The sequence below is a fragment of the Linepithema humile genome, chromosome 4 (genome assembly GCF_040581485.1).
Source record: "Linepithema humile isolate Giens D197 chromosome 4, Lhum_UNIL_v1.0, whole genome shotgun sequence".
Taxonomy (NCBI): Eukaryota; Metazoa; Arthropoda; class Insecta; order Hymenoptera; family Formicidae; genus Linepithema; species Linepithema humile.
In genome coordinates, this window is record NC_090131.1 from 28,050,282 (window position 1) to 28,067,726 (window position 17,445).

Sequence of the window (17,445 nt, forward strand, 5' to 3'; positions counted from 1 at the left end):
AAGGTAACGCAAGAAACGACTGAGAAAAGTCGCTACTTTGCATAACTCTCTTAGGTCGGTGATCTCTTGCACAAACCTTTTCCTTTTGATGGACAAACCAATGGGAGACGCGGTAGCGCAAATATAAACCGCGACGTGCAAAGTTCAAGGAAAAATTGCAACATGTTATAACGCGCGTCGGGAAGAATCTAGGTAAAAAAATAGATATTCTAACAAACAAGCAACTACAGCGCGATGCATTTGTATAATATATGTGAGATAAACGCTATTGGATTAGATACCATAAAAAGTATGACCAACGTAACTTGCGAAACGCACATGTGGCAAGGAACTGTGTGCATTATATATATTTTATTCAAAGTTTAATTATTATTATTATCCGTAATTAGTTTTATATAACATTTCGAAACAATTATATAAAATATTAAATTTGCATTTATCTGTACGTGAGAATATTATAGTATTTGCACTCAAAAAGTGCAAATTATTTCAAGTGATACAGCGTATCGTGTTTTGTATCGAAAATTTCCTACGTAACTTCGTTTGTCGAAGTCTCATAGAAATTTTGTTAATTTGTTCCGCTCACACTATGAAGACTACGTAAGATCTGTCGTAAAACTACCGATGACCTTCGGGACCGACTTGAGGTATCGAAAGGTAGGCTGAACTCATCTTACTAGTGCCGGCTCCGTCGTCCAGCAAGATGCACTTGTTTTTACATCTTCATTCGTCGCGCTCATCGGCATAGATACGCGCGAACGTGTAACAGATCTCAAATATATCTCAGTGTAAAATAACAGCGTGGAAAAATTAACAACATATTACCAAAGATAAATTTTATTTGATGCAAAGGTAAGATAGTTTATCTATTTAATTAAACTCTAATCTATTTGAGAAGTATATTTGATATCTTATATTTTGTACTCAAATAGCTAACATTGCTAATTAGCTAACATTGTTAATTGCTTATTAGGCAATAAACATCGAATTATAGCTACCTAAATTAAATATCAATATACATAATTTTTTTTATAATGTTAATTACATTTTTTCAAGAAATTATTTTAAATTTAATTTTTTATACTAAAAATTACGTTAGCCGGAGTTAATGATTGAACTCACGGCTAGCTACAAATATCTTTTTCTTCTCTTATTTTACACCTGTTTTTTCAAATGAAAATATTGCTTTATACTCATAAATAAGACCAATCAAACTAATTATTATATGAATATCACGCAATAAGTAAGTATGTTTGCATGCCGTACATGTTATACGTTTTAGTTTTTTTATATTTTATATTTTTATGAAATTTAGATATAAGCAACATAAATGATCAGTTATCGATTGACATAGAAAAATTTATGTCTCTGCAAAATTTGCTCGAAGTGAGTTTATATATATTTAAGAACATATAAAATCTAATCAGTTCGTAACAAAAGTCGGATGAGTGAACAAAATTTCACATAGTAGTGGCATCGTCAAATAATTTGCTCATGGTAGTATCATTCGCAACAATTGCTCAGCATCACGTCACATGTGCAGAAAAGAGGGTAATCATTATAATAACATAACATAATAACAACAATTGTGTAACGTTTTATGCGGTTTGTAAACACAAAAAGTAAATTGCAGATTTCTCTGCGATAAACGCAAGTAAGATATAAATAGATCAAATATATACATAAAAAAATAAGTTTTTTTGAACGTACATTAAAAACGTACGTATAAAAACAGTAAATTTTCATTAGAGATTATTGTCCGCCGAAAATAATGCGTTAAATACGAAGTTAATTTCTTGTAATCGTAGTGAAAGAATGTCAATTGTACTTTCCTGCAATAACATTGTTCGACGCAAATTTAATTACAACATTCCACTTGCAAATTTCTAGATGTAATCGCGTCTAGTATTTTACATTACGTGAAACATTTTTTTATTGTTCCTCTGTTTTTTACTAAATAATCATCATAATACAGTTTTAAGTAAGCCGATGAGTCAAGCATATTCGGTCAAGGCCGAGCTCTTTCTGAAAAGGTCTTTAACACGTAGACGCAGCTACGCGTGGATTACGGTAATTTATCAAGATATAAAACAGAATCTTAGATCTTGCAATCGTGATAATAATTAGTTGCGGCAATTTATCACATGGTCATTGTTCTTCGCTACGTTTAGCGGTTTATAATTTTATCTTAAGATCCATCATATATATTTTTTAAGATTCAAGGATATCATAAGAATTAAAAGAATTTTAGAAAAAATTTTTTTACGTTGCAAATAATTTTGTAATCAGAGATATAAAGAAATGAAAATAAGCAGTTGCTTAAATCCAAGTTTCGTCCTGTTTTATTTTATAATTCGCTCAAAATTGCACTAAATAAGGTCAGTAGTAATGACATACCCGGACACGCGAGAATAGTAGATAAGTATTGACAGACACACACGCTGAGGAGCAGGTAAGCAGTGATGCGCACGGACACACCTATTACGTAAGATAAGTGTGTAAAAAAAAGATGTTACATAGTGATGTAAAACCTCACCCATATTTTTTCAAGCCAAATTCGTGTCAAATCGTAACGGAACTTGAGATCTAGCGCGACACACGCACGGCAAACTATTATTATTGCATTGCACATTAAATCATTGAATGATAAATATAACTGACAGTTGACATTTGTTGCGACTTTTGTAATACTTTCCTTTTACGTTGCGCAAAGAAAAAAATTCACGTAAGAATTTACTACTCCTAGTTCATTACCATTACATTTTTAGCGCGTAAGAATTTTAATTTTCGTAACGGAGAAACTTTTCGCCAATTAATGCACGCGAAGCCTTTCAACAAACGCTTGCGGATAGACACGTCTTGTTTACGCATGCCTTTCACACCGTTAAATACGGTCCGCAGCGGATAATTAGAGTGCGTCATGCATCAACGAAACTGGCCTAAATATGATACTAAAATTGATGCAAAAATGCAATAGCGCGGCACACGCAATTCTTCAATGACATTCTATTTCTAAATCAACTAAGAATTCCGAACAAACTTTACCAGTTTGATAAATATATTTTGTTTATTTCTCAATTATTGAAACAATTAATATTAAACATCAAAACATATACAAAGAGGTAATTAATTTATTACTTTTTGATAAATAATATATAAAGTGACTTTTTGCAAAAGTGAAAATTGCGGCGTATTATCATTATATTTATTATACAATTGTACGATTATAATCAAACACATACAGGTGCGTACAACAGAGTCTTCGATTACGTGTATGATTACGAAGAGTGAAAGTGAAAGATGGAAGTTGTTATGTACTGCAGTCCACGTGGACGTGGACCCTCGGCAGGTTTTCGAAGACAAGGACGCTTAAGTACCGCGTCTGCCGATCACCGGACAGGACGGCAATGCAATTTATCGCGACTGAGTGAACTAATATCAGTGCAATTGTGGTCAAAAAAATCGTAGCGCATTCATTAATCTTACATTCGACATACATGTGACAAGTAAAAAATATAGATGTTAATAAAAACAAGAAAATTTTCATATTAGTGTCACACAGTGGTGTTTCACAATTTGCGATTCTAATTTTTATTAAAGAGTTTTTTATAAATCTAAAGTCACGTTTTCTGTGCAAGTAATAAAAATATTTATGATTCAATGATTTACAAGTTGTACGCAATTAAAAAAGAAAAGTTATTTACGAAACTAAACTTAAGAAAGATAAATGAATAACAAGATCGCATTCCTCAATTAATAGTTTTTATCTTTATGGAATTATAATTTTTTTGTAATAAGAATATATAATACTAAAAATTAAAAAGTTGCGTTAAATAATGACATTTCTTAACATTTTTCTGAGAAAGAAATCAAATTGGTCAGATAATGTCATTAAAATTGATACGTACTATATGTTTATAATTATTTAAAAATTTTTGGCACTCGTCTCGAATAATAAAAATTATGTCTTTTAAGTCTTTACATTTTTGTACATAAACGATATTACATAATAAAAGTAAAGTGAAATTTGCTGTATCTAAAAATAGTACGGAATTCGTTAATGTTCGATTGTGTCCAATAAAGTCCAGGCATCTCACTTAAATCGCTTCACGTATGTACGCTCGCATTTTCGCAATCGATAGAAATCTTAATGCGATATACTTCGCGGAAGTAGAAAGTCTCGTTTGCCGTATTACGAGTTTTGGTATGGCTGTTCAGGATACTGCAGTGCAATCGTGACAATACGTAATCAGTTACTACGGATTTGCAATTAACATTATTCAATAATTTTCCTGTTTTTCTTTTACTGTTATTAAAAGACATACGTAATAAGAAAATTCAAGTTTTTAACGTTTAATTAAGTAAGTAGAAGAAATAAAATACTAATAAATAAATAAATAAATAAAATACATTTTTTATATATAGATTGCAGTACTCAAAATCTAAAATATTAACTATCCATCATACTTTATGAATGCTTTATACGCTTTTTCCAAAATATCACTCTTATACAAAGCGTGCTAAAAGGTCCAAATTTTCGACAGCGTTTCGACATTGGCATTCATCGAACATTGTTTCGCACATTAATCGTTAACTCGATGCACGTGTTACATGTTCACGTCACGTACAGCAAGGAGGCCGAAATGGATCGTCGAAATCTTCGAACGATTCTCGAGGAAGCAAATCGCCGGTGTTGGCCGGTAGTCATGCTCGACCAGCGGCGATGGCCACCGGCGAGTATATTGCGACTGCCGTATTGAGTTGAAGGGAAGCAATTTTCCGAACGATCGTGCGTGAACGAGCAATAGAAACGACCGTTTTGTTACGGCAAACCGTGAGTGACGCACAGACTTCCCAGCGAGAAAGGCTTCCGAGTTGTGACATTCCCGTACATAAGTTTGTGAATAAATATTGTTTTCAACAAATTTAAAAAAGATTTGAATCATGTATGTTGAAAAAAGTTTGTGGATGTTAAGTGATAAATAATTTTCAAAGCAATGTACACGTACTGGAGAAGAAAGAACATCTTATCACGTGTGTGTGGACTTAAATATCTTTACTGCCATTGTAAGTTAATAGATATCGATAGTTTTAGTTAAAAAAAAATTAGGATAATTTAATAAACTGCAAAAAAATCAGATTCCAATTTTCCATAATCCCGATTTAAATATTATGAAATAAATATTTCTTTTACATTAAATTATATTAAATAATAAATTGTAATTAAATAATAATAATCCTTTAAATGAAAGTATTTTTCAAAATTGTTGCAAATTATATCAATTATTATTAGTTCCTCAAAGTAATAAATCAATAACTATACAAGTGTTTTGTCTCTCGAACTTTAGCCAACAATCTTCTTATTGTGGTTTTATTACTTTGACAAACTTTCCTCATTTCACTAAATGAAGATTATCGACTTATGTAATGACTGCTGATTCTTAGCTCGTGCATCACAGTCATCATTCGACTCTCACTGCGTGATGATACTTCGGTCTCGCGAAATGCAGTTTTAGAACGGCACGATCTTCTCTTCTGTGTATGTGTGTTACGACATTCTATACATGTGATATGTTACTTTTCATTACATTTTACACATCAAGAAGTAAAAGATGGTTCTATCTACAACTCATAATATTTATAGATTTTTATAGAGATTTTTCTCTAGCAATTTATTAACTTATTAATTATCTTGTGGCGTATTTTTTTTTACAGATGTACATATCATCGATCAATTCCTTTGTAGCCAGTTGGCTGTTTCTCTGTTTGATCAATCCGCATTATAGCAGAGCGGAAAGATCATACTGGGTTCCTTACTACATCAACGATCCTGTGCATCGTGAATCTCGGCCGATACAGTCAGTTGAAAAACAGTTCCAGTCTAACGTCCCAGAATCTTCGCAACACAACATTTATTATCGTAACTATTATAATTCCGTGCAACCTAAAGTATTTCCGAAAGACATGTATTCTGAAGTTAATGTAAAGCAAAACGCGGCAAAATCCACGTCGGAATCTGAAGTAGGGAAGCAATACAAACCGTATAATTATCCCGAATATCGATACGCTGGAAATCGGGAAACTCTTAAAAAAGAAAGCGCGACGTATTTCTCGCAAATGCAACGTTACGAAGAGGCGCGAAGAAAGGATGAAGAGATAATAAAGAAGATGAATTTGTTAGACAAACTGTTGTCCGAAAATAGTGACGAAAATGACATCGAGTCGAAAAATATAGTCGAAGACCTGATTGTCGCGGAAACGAGCATTCCTGAAGAGACGAAGAGAGTCGTTCGACAAGTTCGCAAGAAACGACCAGGATTTTTCTATACTTTGGCGAGAGTCGCTTTTGAGGTATGAGTGACAATAATATGTTTCAAAATTAATACATCTTGTGCGTCACATAAATAATTGTTTAGAAACTGTTTTGTTAAACTAAAGTTGATTTTTTAAACAAAAATTGAAAACAATTCTTTTTTCCGTTCAGCTCAAGTCCGGTTGAAAGGGAAAGTAGCAGCTTCGTTCCGTTTGATTGATAGTTTTCACTCTGTTTCAGACGTTCAACGATACACGGTCGGCGATCAAACAAATCAGTGATATCATTAGCCAAAATTTCGAACCGGATATGCCTACACAACGGCCAGTCAGCACCAATCCATTGACGATCGTTAATACGACAACAGCCGCGCCGCAAGATGATCAGAATAATGTGTCCAGCAACTTGGCGGATACCAACGTAACGACGACTATGAGGACGACAACGACGACCACGCCACCGCCTTTCAAATTCACGCCAACTGGATTTCAAAATTTACTTAGAAGAAATTTTCGCGGGTTAATCAGACTCTTCAATATCGAATGGCAGGAAGCTCTGAATGTGAGTTTTAATTGTAATCTGTTACTTTTTAATTTTTTTTACATATATTTATTAAATTATTGTTCAACAATTGCACTGCACTACAATAAATTTTATGACTTTTTAGCAATCAGAGATATCTATCAGAGAGTTTCAAAGGGATCTCGGAAAGCAAATAGGTGGTTTTCTACGGGACAATCCGAACACTGTTTAGAAGCAGCAAAGGCAACATCACAAAGAACAGTTAAACGAATTATGTAGTAGATATTAAAGTTCCGAATTGTACATAAGATTTACACACCATTCCATAAAAAATAAGGAACACTTTTCAGACACTTCGAATAAATTTTAAACCACTGAAACTCGGTGATAAATTATCGCAGACAAGAAATTGAAAAATTGAAAAACATCTTAAAACGTGAAGTTTGTATTTTCAGACGCTTTAAACCGTTTCTTGAAATGCGTTTGGTAGGCAAAATGTTGTAGTTTCTGGGACTTGTTATAAATTTTTTTTATTAAGCTGCAGAATGTTGAACACGTTATTTTTAACAATATGTCCTTCTTTCAAACTTAGAACTGTAAAAGCAAAAAATTTTTTTAAATAACTGAAAGCATGTAAAAGTACAAATTTCTAGTTTTAAAATACTTTTTCAATTTTTTATCTGCAAAATTCTCTATTTTTTGTGGAATAGTGTATATCATATAATGTAGTGACACGTTTATGGCAACAATTCCAAAAACTATAGTTGTCACTAAAAATAATATTTAAATTTATAATAATATTACGACACTGTTTATTTAAGCAAATTGCAAAAATAGATGTATGTAAAAGGTGGGTATTTATATTTTTTTAATTAAATTTTATTATACATTTTATCATAAATTAACTATAGTTTTTTAAATTAATGTTTATTTCTTATTCAATTCTTTATTGCCAAATTAAATAGACCGTACAAAATTTAATTTTAACACTGCCAAATGAAAAGTAACAATGACACAACAACGTCAGCTCTTTGATCTGCCATTACTGGCTATCTCTTTGAAATATTAGATTTTTTGAAATGACCAGCTTGTCAAATTATAATTCAAATAGCATCAGAATTGACCTAAGAAATCCCAGGTGTACGATTACATCATGAGTGGGCGATCATTCTTAGATATCTCTACGATATATTGCGCAACGGTTTTTGGCTCTCAACCCACACGCCGGAGTTTTACGAGTGTAAGATAAAGAAAACGAAATGAATAGTTTTTTGAATAATTGGCCGGTGATGGAGAATGAAAGGACCTGAAGAACCATATATCGCGCGATTGCGATAAGTAGAAAGCATCTTCTTCGTTTCAAGAATTTGCGAGATCCTTAAGCCGGATTGGTCGACGCCTCGTGTGGGATTTCGCGGCATCCCTTATAGTTCGACGAAGCGGATCGACGATTCAATCGTCCGACTTGTGTTGAAACCTGCTGGTGCCAGTTGTAAACGATCTGCTTCGAGACGTGTCAAAAGAATGTTTTGGTGCTACGGTCTTTTGAGCTTCCTTCTTCTATTTGGCAACACGTATGGCGTAAGTTTGTACCACTTTGTACTAGATATTATATCGATTTTTAGAAAATTTAAATGCTAACAATTTTTAAATATAAGTCGTGTACTTTGAAAAATTAGAAATAACGTGCTTAATACACTTCATAGTTTAAATTTTACGAGTAATTTTATATACAACAATTCTCCACATTATAATGTTTTAATATTTATTAAAATATTTTTGACATTACAATAATTATTATTTCTATAAAGTTATTGTTATTGCAACTTACGCTTAATTTTTTAAATAACAAATTCAAAGCCAATTTGTCTTATGTCTTGTAAAAATCTTTGAAGGAACTTTTTTCTGCGTATTTAAAAAATTATTTCACTTTTAAGAATTGAATATATATATATATATATAAACTGCATTGCGAAATCACCTTTCCGATAAATGAGGAAGATTAGTGAATATTTTTAATCCGCGAAAAGTGAAAGTTGCAATAAAGACTAGATACTGAATCCGCAGTTGCGTGCGCGTCGATTTATGTGAATCCATATGTGCACGAATGTAATGTCCGATGACAGCAGTGTGGGTTGTATTTATCATATTTATCTCGAGGGAGAAATTTTTTAGAAAGACTCACGTAGCCTATCGATAGTTTTCACTTATGCAACAAACTGCAAAAAATTCAATTTGTACGAGCATGCAAAGTTTTTACGCTATCATATAAGAAAGAGAGATTAGCCTGCTTTATGCATTTCAGGATGTTTCCGAGCGTAGAGTGCAACGTCAAAATGCACCCGTACAGAATGGTCAACTGATAGACAACATCTTTAACGTACGTATTCTGCAACGTAATACAATTTTTTTGTTTAAAAAATATCGATTAATTAATCAATTCTTAAATAAATGGAAATATCAAACAGTAAAGACAAAATGTAGAGTTTCAATCTAATTAAAGCACTCTGATGATATACAGGGTGATCAAAACCTGATGTCCTTGCAATGCCATATTCTTAAGCGAGTTCTGAGACAACTTTTCTTTTTACAAAATTTTGTCCGAAGCTTAGTTTTCGAGTTATAATTGAAAATAGGTAGCAACTTACGAGTTCGGTACAACGGGCAGGCAGAGACGCGCAACATATAATGAGACTGTCAAGTGTTTACTATCGTCTCATGACACATTGCACCGTCTCTGCTTGCTCATTGTATCGGACTCGTAAGTAGCAAACTATTTTCAATTAGAACTCGAAAACTAAGCTTCGGACAAAACTTTGTAAAAGGAAAAATCGTCTCAGAATTCGCTCAAGAATATTGCAAGGACATCAAATTGTTTTGAATCACCCTGTATATTAAAAATAAAAAAGAAAAAATTGCCAAACTAATGCACTAAATATATAATATTCTATCTTGCAGATTCCGATCACGGCGATCAGACAAAGCGCCGCAGCCGCTCAAGTGATTTCACCAGAGAACACGGAAACGATAGACAATATTATTAAGGTCATCTATACACAGAATTACTCACATTTGTAACAAAGTGTATGTAATTATTTTAGATAATTAGTGCGTCAATCATTTACAGATCCCCGTTTCGACTTTGGAAGCTGTCGGTACACTCGTAAAAACTGCAACAGAGCAAAGGCGTCTAAACGCGGAAAATATTCGAAATGCTCGTCAAGAGAGGAGAGAACGGTTGGCGGCTATAAAGGAGCAGAAAAGGAAGCGGAAGGAGGAAATTCAAAACCAACGATTGCAGCAGCAACTGACTAGAGTTGTCAGGCATCACAAGGATTCGTTTGGATTGAACGCGTGGAGCGATTTTCTAATTGGACATCACGGATTTTTTGACGGACACCAAACTGGCGGACATCTTGGAAATCGCCATAAGCCAGGTGGCATCCACAAGCCTCATGGAGGCCACGGAGATCACGGTCATGGTAGTCATGGTCATGGTGGTCATGGAGGTCATGGTAATTTTTTTTTAATTTTGCTAAATTATTGATATACCCATCGAAGCGTCTAATTAAACAACCAATCGTGAATTGTTTGTCGCTTGTCGAAGGTGGACATGAAGGAAATCAACCGAACCAGACCTACGCGGTCCATGAAAATGTCAACGAAGACACATCTTTCTCCTGGCATGGGCTGACCGCTGGATTCGGCACTTTGTACGGAACTCGACCTTCTAACACGGATGTCATAATCGAGAATAAGATTGCTCCCAAACAGAGAAAGCAAAAGGTTTTCAAATATCAGAGTAATTATGAACATTCTGACGACGCAATCGCGAAGATTAAAAATAAACCTGGACGCGAATACGACGAGCCGCCGTTAGAAAATAAAATTGCACCGAGAAGCGCAAAAGTAAAATTTGTGCGATAATAATGTGAATAAGCACAAAATATAATATTAAACATAATTTTCATTTTTAAGCATAAGTAATTATCATTCTACATTGCGCTTCGCATACTTTACATTTTGTACTCGTTTATGTCGTGAAAATTTCTGAAGAAAATATTTTTTACAAATATACTGAGTAAATAAAAAAAAAAACGTTTTATTATAATAATAAGATAATAATCAATATAATATTATGCAAGTAGGTAACTAACTTTTAAATTAAAAAATATAAAAATTGCAATTTATATATATATATATATATATATTATACTTATAATATACTATATATATATACTATTTCTTTTCTGTTTTTGACTTTCTGCTTTGTTTAAATTAATAAAATTAGGTTTTCTATAAAAATGTGATTTTTTTGAGAATCTTTAAACTCACGAAGCTCTAGCCAACACCCAGTATGCTTACAAGTACGTAGTTCTGTAAAAACTAGAAACTAATTGATTCTAGTTAGAGAAAATGTATTACTCATCGGATCAATTTATTATTTCTAAGTAACAAATATTGATGTGACGTCAAGAATATAGAATTAATAATGTTTAACGATAGAAAAAAATATTATAAAAACGCTATTATGGATTCTGATAAATGTGGTTGCGTTTTTAAAGATGAAATAAATTCTTGTTTATCTCAAAGATAAACACGAATTTACATCATACACAATATGTCATAATTCAATGAATTTAGCGTACACACATATATTAATATAATTTTTAACTTACTGTTATAAAAAAAATACATTTTAATTGACGTAAGCAGACAACACATAAATTCTTGATACATAAATATACATTTTTTTACGCACAAATATATGCATATATCAATCAACAGCGCGTGAAATTAAGCCTTGATCTTTTACCTTGCTCCGTAATTGCATTATAATATTAAATTTATGCATTGCATGTGTCTGCTGATGGACATTTGCAACACTTTTTTATATCTACTTTATTATTTTAAATATTTATTATAGAAGTCTATGTGAACAGATTGCTCGGACGTTTATCAATATCATTATAATAACAACATATAAAATTAAACATAATTCACAAAATAAAGATAAAAAATTTATTGCAAAATTTTTTTATTTTTTAAATATTTATTTTATATAAAATTGATATTATAGTTAAAAATATAATATTAAATTAATAATAAAAATAACAAAGAAAATCATTTTAACTCTATTTGTATATTTTTTCAAATAAAAAATTATTATTAATAATAGAAATATTTTATTGGGCTTTTTTAAAAAATTAATATTTAAATGAATGGAATGCTTCAACTCAAAGAAGATTAACTTGGTTTTCTCATGACCTCGCAGTAAAGTGGTTTATGTAATTTTACTTGATAATATATTGTCAGTCTTCTGCGCGGAAGAATCGAGAAATTGTCCCGTTTACAGCTTGTTCAACTAACATTATTATGGTTCTACGCATTTGCAATTGTCAATCAGCATACATTATTATCAAACGCAACTGTGAAAAGAGCTATTACCATTCTGAATATTTTAAATGTTTTATTTTAAAGATAAATTTGTACGATCCAGTGAAATATTATAATATTTAAAAAATAGACATTTAAATGAGATTGATCACAAGTACATCTTCTAAACAAACTTTTTATTTAAAAAATTATTGGTATTATTTTATATAAATATTTTATATATATTATATGTGTTTCTACCATATCAATACTCTATTATTGGCAGAATCGGTTTGCATTTATTCGATACGTATAAACTTTAGAAAATAATTAGCGACTTTCATTATCAACTATTTTACAATGCAGTTGAATAAATTACAATCTTTGATTGAATTCCGCATCGTATTAGCGATTTTAATTTCCGGTATTTTATATTTGCAAACAGAAATACGTTTTTTTGCATAAAAACAAAGGAAAGTAGAGCTTATAGTAGAATTCTTTAATAAATTTATTAAATTCTAAACTGAACATCATTAAATATTAATAAGATTGCTAAAGATTTTAACACAATGATTATATAAAAAGATTTTTTCTTCTCACAAAATTGTTTTATTCGTAAAAATCATTAATATCTATTCTTGATAATTCACTTAAAATCACTTAGTTATCAATTATGTTAATTTATTTCTATGAAAAAACTCATTAAAATATTAGTCATCTTAAACATTCGAGAAGTCGGTGTTGAGATGAACTCTGTACCAATTTTACATTATAATTCCGTAAAACTGCGGGATAAACCCGCAGTTCGCAATAAACGAGTGAACCATGCGGACCTCACCGAGCTTACCCCTTCCAGCATGTAAGTAAGAAATGCCCTCCGGTCAGACTGAGAAATCACAGTCTACCTGCCTACCAGTCCCGATTCTCCGTCAGTAAACGCGAAGATGTCGTTTGACAAGGTAGCTAACTGCTTGTTCATTTTCATAGTTCTGGCTGATGGGATGCCACAGGAAACGGCCGAGGTGCCCCAGGAGGAGCCTGGACCAGTAAGTTAAAAATCTTTCTCCTTTGTTTTGTTACAATTAAGAATATAAAGCTTTTTAATTGTTTCTAATTCATAAAATAAGCGAAGATTTGTGTGCATTTGTATTTATGGAAAAAGGAGTAATTTAGAATAATTGATATCATGATACTGTTAATACTGATATTACAAATAGTTCTATTTATTAGGATAGTGTGTACTAGTTGCATGGTCGGTTTTTGCACTATAAAATCAAGTGAAAATATCAAAAAAACTGAAGCGATATAAATTATTAAATCACGATTTCACGCTTATAATAGAAATTATTACGAAATTATATATTACGTGTTCTTCTATGTGTTAATGTTAAGATGCTGCAAGAGATGTATAGAATGGAACGAAATATGTGTTATTACGTATCTGAGGATGATGAAATAAGAAATTGCTTTTTACCTTGTCGTTTATTGCTTACATTCAAACCAGACAATTATAGGAAATATGCATATGCAAACAACCGTAAGATGAAATATCAAATTGCAGAAACGACAAATAAACGATACTTGAGTCAATCTTTGATTAACATGCATTTTTTTACGTGTCTAATATATCTGCAAGGTGACAGTGATGATAATTTTATTATGTTATTTGTGTCAAATCAGAATCTATAGGCACACATTGTAATATTATTCAATCAATTTATTTGATACCAGCCGGTAATTGCGACTAATTGTTTTCCGCGTATCTAGCATAGTTCTAACGTCATCATAAGTGACTATAAATAAATGCAAAAAAATAGCAATGCCTCGCGTGATCTATAAAAGTAAAAACAGATTCTAATTGCTTTAAAAGAAAAAACAAAAGAGACAAAGTAACACCTTAAACTGATTAGATAATCAGAAACTCCACTAGTGAGAGAAAGGATTACGGAAGTATTAGAAGGTTGCATAAAACAAAATTGATCATTTATCATTGATGTGGTTATATTAGTTGTCAATTATTAAATAAAAATATTATGCGTATACTGTTCGAAAACAATTATAGTTTTTAAAGTAAAAAAGAGCAAAAAGATTAAAACTGCTGTTAAGAAATTGCCGATACAAAAGAACAAGGAATTCTGTCTTTATTTATAAGCCTGAAAAATAAACACTGATAAAAATTATAGATGTTTTGTAACGCGTGTTGCTATTAAAAACCTTGTAACAATAAAAGTGAAGGAAACAAAGAGGCATTATAATGCTTACGAATCTTTAACATGTCGGTAGTGCAAATTATATGTTTAACAGCAACACCGTGTGTGTCGTTAAAACATTTTATGTTGTTTAGTAATTGCGCTGTTGAATCTACTATCTTATATCATTATATTCGTATCATATCCCGTCCGCTTTGAAATAATCTGTGTGATATCAAGAATAAGTATGACTTCAGTTGTACATGAATTTCAATGCCAACATAGTAAACTTCGTAAACAAGTGGCAAACATGCGTATCATCCCTTTCAGGTCATTTTGCACAATATCTAGCATGAAAATATTCGAGAGAAATTGTTGGGTCATGCAACGTCACGGTAAATAGTTTCGAAATTAGACGGAACGTCAGTAATTGAAACTCGCGTGCACACTCTTGAAAGGGGCCGGTTTTTATTTCTTACTGCGGAGAGAAGACCGGAACATAATTGCAATTGCACTGTCACCTACAATCTAGATATAGCATCTGTAAACGTAGATAACGTCGGAGAAACTTATACAACTCGCGTAAACCTTCCGTTTACGTAATGCAATCTCATTAATACCGATCGCGGCTATGATAAATGGATTTAATTCTTATGACTCACCTTGACGCAGCTTCCATTTATTCAATTTACGAACGGTGGAATTCGGCTGAACTTCGGAGGATATCACGCCCAAGCTGGACTCGGCGGTCTTCTCAGCGGACGAACCGCGGGAACGGGTGGTGGACTTCATGTGAGCGCTGGAACTCCGTGGGGTGCGCATGCGGGCGCAGGATTAGGCGGTCAATTGAACGGAGATGACGGCAATCTCGGTTAGTATTTGCAAACATTAAGAAATATTAAATTAGTGAGCTTTGTTGTATTTATGAAATACTATTAAAAAGAAAATTACACAATTTTAAAGTTGAAAAGCTTGATAAAAGTTCTTGCTACCACGAATATAATCTCACAAGTTTTTATTCAAGACAAAAATATAAAAAAATAATTAATTAAAGCGAGATATAAAAAAAAATCTTTTAGGCGGCGGTCTGTATGCCCGCGCCGGACTCGGCCGTGGGAGACCGGAAGCGGCGGCCGGTCTCGGCGGAAGATTGGATGGCAGTGGACGATCGTTCAGTCCAATTTCGGGCGGTTTATACGCAGGCGCGACACCGGGTGGTCAAGGAGTCGGTGTATATCTCGGCGGAGGCGCCGACAAAGGAATAATCGAAGGAGTTGCGAGCGGCAATGTACCTAATGAAATTCCGCGTACAGTCAATACGGAGGACATTCCTGCAACAGCCGTCAATCCAGATGCAGCCGCGAGTGGAACGAAGCCGGCGAAAGGCCGCACGAATATACAAATCATACCTTCAAGGGCAAAGAATCCGCAAAAGGAGAAAGAGGTTTTAATCAATATGTAGTTTGCATTAAATTGCTTAATAAGCGACGGATACAGCGTTATGCTTTTCTAGGTGTCAAATACAATATCTAAACGAGAAAACGAGAAACGGGAGGAAATTCATTGACAGTTTTCTAACACAACATCCGTAGAGTAGTCGTAATTTTGCTAGCTTCCATTAATAATAAGTCAAAGTGCGCATTAATTTTACATTGGATTTCTGGGATAACTCTTTTAACAGTTAAGTCATCATCTTTGAATAAATATATTCGTGGGATATTGTTTTTAAAATAAATCTATCAAATGTAGAAGGCGATTGAACCTACCACGCTACCAGTTGATGCACCTGCAGATGAAAAACCCGAGTCGCAAGGCAAAGAGGTGAGAAGTGAACAAATTACCTATTGAAAATATCGAATTTTTCAGATATTGAAAAAATAATCTAAAAAATTTATTTTTAATAAGATGCGACGTGCAGCACCTCTCGTTGTGGAAGGTGGTTTATTTAAATCGGTTTACGTTGCTCCGGCGCCTGTTGTAAAATCCGTCGAAAAGACCATCGTGGTACCTGCACCTGCAGTTCCAATTGCACCTGCAGTTCCAATTGCACCTGCAGTTCCAATTGCACCTGCAATCCCAAATAATGTCAACAATGCGGCTATACCAATCGGTAAGCAATCGTTACGCGACTCGCCACGTATCTGTTTGAGTGACATTTTATGAACAATCCTCTTCTCTTCAGAGAATCAGCCGAACGTAGTAATTACTAAGCCCGCGTATCCGCGCTGGTACTTCAGAAAGCGATTTTGGGGTGCTCCTAGAAAAACAGTTTACGTTACTCCATCAGCGACAATCGATTCCCAAGGTTCGCCTTCGGATATAGTTGGTGGAATTTATACCAATGCAGTGGGAGGTAATGACGCAGTTGTCGTGGGCAAAACTTACAGCGGATCCTTGTTTGATGATATTTTCAATGTAAGTTAAACTTTTACTCTGAGAGTCACGCGTGAGAACATAAAATTTTTTTAACGAACCATATTTTATCCTCAGATCCCAATTTCTACGTTGTCCGCTGTCAACCAATTACTGAGAAACAACGCCGGCTGAGCGTTCCAGTAACATGCATTTCCATTAACAAGTTCTTTTATACCTAAAAATATTATAATTAATGATTGCACATTAATATTTATGAGCAAAGATCAAGTCACGTTTTTTACAAGATCCTTCGAATATATTTAGCGAACATTACTTATTCAGCCCCATTCGGCGGATGTTTACTCTGCCTGATTGCGGATGCCAGACACGCATAATGCTTATCTTGTGGTTCCCTATACGTGGTTAGATTGTATCAACTGGTGCTTCCACACACAACATTTCTTTATTACGATCTGCGAATTATTTAACAGAAATACATTAATAAAATTTTATACGCGCGCGAAAAATTTGCCTTATATTTTTTAATTTAATTAAAAATAAAATTTAATGCCTTGCTAATTTAATTTATTGTTTTATAAATTTTATAAAATATATCAGTTTTATTACCTTATATATATTAGGTTAATGCAAAAAAAAGTTTGTTGTATTTATCATATTAAATATAATAAT

The 17,445-nt window shown here is 33.0% G+C and overlaps 3 protein-coding genes across 5 annotated transcripts; all 3 read left to right on the plus strand.

Moving 5' to 3' along the window:
* Positions 1–664: 664 nt before the first annotated feature.
* LOC105677856 (uncharacterized) lies at positions 665–7,215 on the plus strand. Of its 3 annotated transcripts, none has more exons than XM_012376735.2 (4): positions 665–852; positions 5,716–6,351; positions 6,554–6,874; positions 6,981–7,215. In XM_012376735.2, exons 2-4 carry the CDS (start codon positions 5,716–5,718, stop codon positions 7,065–7,067), a joined length of 1,044 nt encoding a protein of 347 aa, XP_012232158.1. In that variant the 5' UTR covers positions 665–852; the 3' UTR covers positions 7,068–7,215. The 3 variants fall into 3 exon arrangements, with proteins under 3 accessions (XP_012232158.1, XP_012232159.1, XP_012232157.1); XM_012376736.2 differs by lacking the exon at positions 665–852 and adding an exon at positions 4,452–5,067; XM_012376734.2 differs by lacking the exon at positions 665–852 and adding an exon at positions 5,311–5,539.
* Positions 7,216–7,591: 376 nt separating this feature from the next.
* LOC105677858 (uncharacterized) lies at positions 7,592–11,840 on the plus strand. The gene is made up of 5 exons (XM_012376737.2): positions 7,592–8,416; positions 9,141–9,215; positions 9,794–9,880; positions 9,963–10,350; positions 10,443–11,840. Exons 1-5 carry the CDS (start codon positions 8,360–8,362, stop codon positions 10,760–10,762), a joined length of 927 nt encoding a protein of 308 aa, XP_012232160.2. The 5' UTR covers positions 7,592–8,359; the 3' UTR covers positions 10,763–11,840.
* A 1,127-nt stretch (positions 11,841–12,967) lies between these two features.
* Positions 12,968–17,039, plus strand: LOC105677851 (uncharacterized). The gene is made up of 8 exons (XM_012376726.2): positions 12,968–13,070; positions 13,199–13,257; positions 15,073–15,271; positions 15,480–15,844; positions 16,150–16,221; positions 16,306–16,510; positions 16,583–16,815; positions 16,891–17,039. The coding sequence occupies exons 1-8, from the start codon at positions 13,037–13,039 to the stop codon at positions 16,945–16,947; spliced, it is 1,224 nt and encodes a 407-aa protein (XP_012232149.2). The 5' UTR covers positions 12,968–13,036; the 3' UTR covers positions 16,948–17,039.
* The last annotated feature ends 406 nt before the right edge of the window (positions 17,040–17,445 follow it).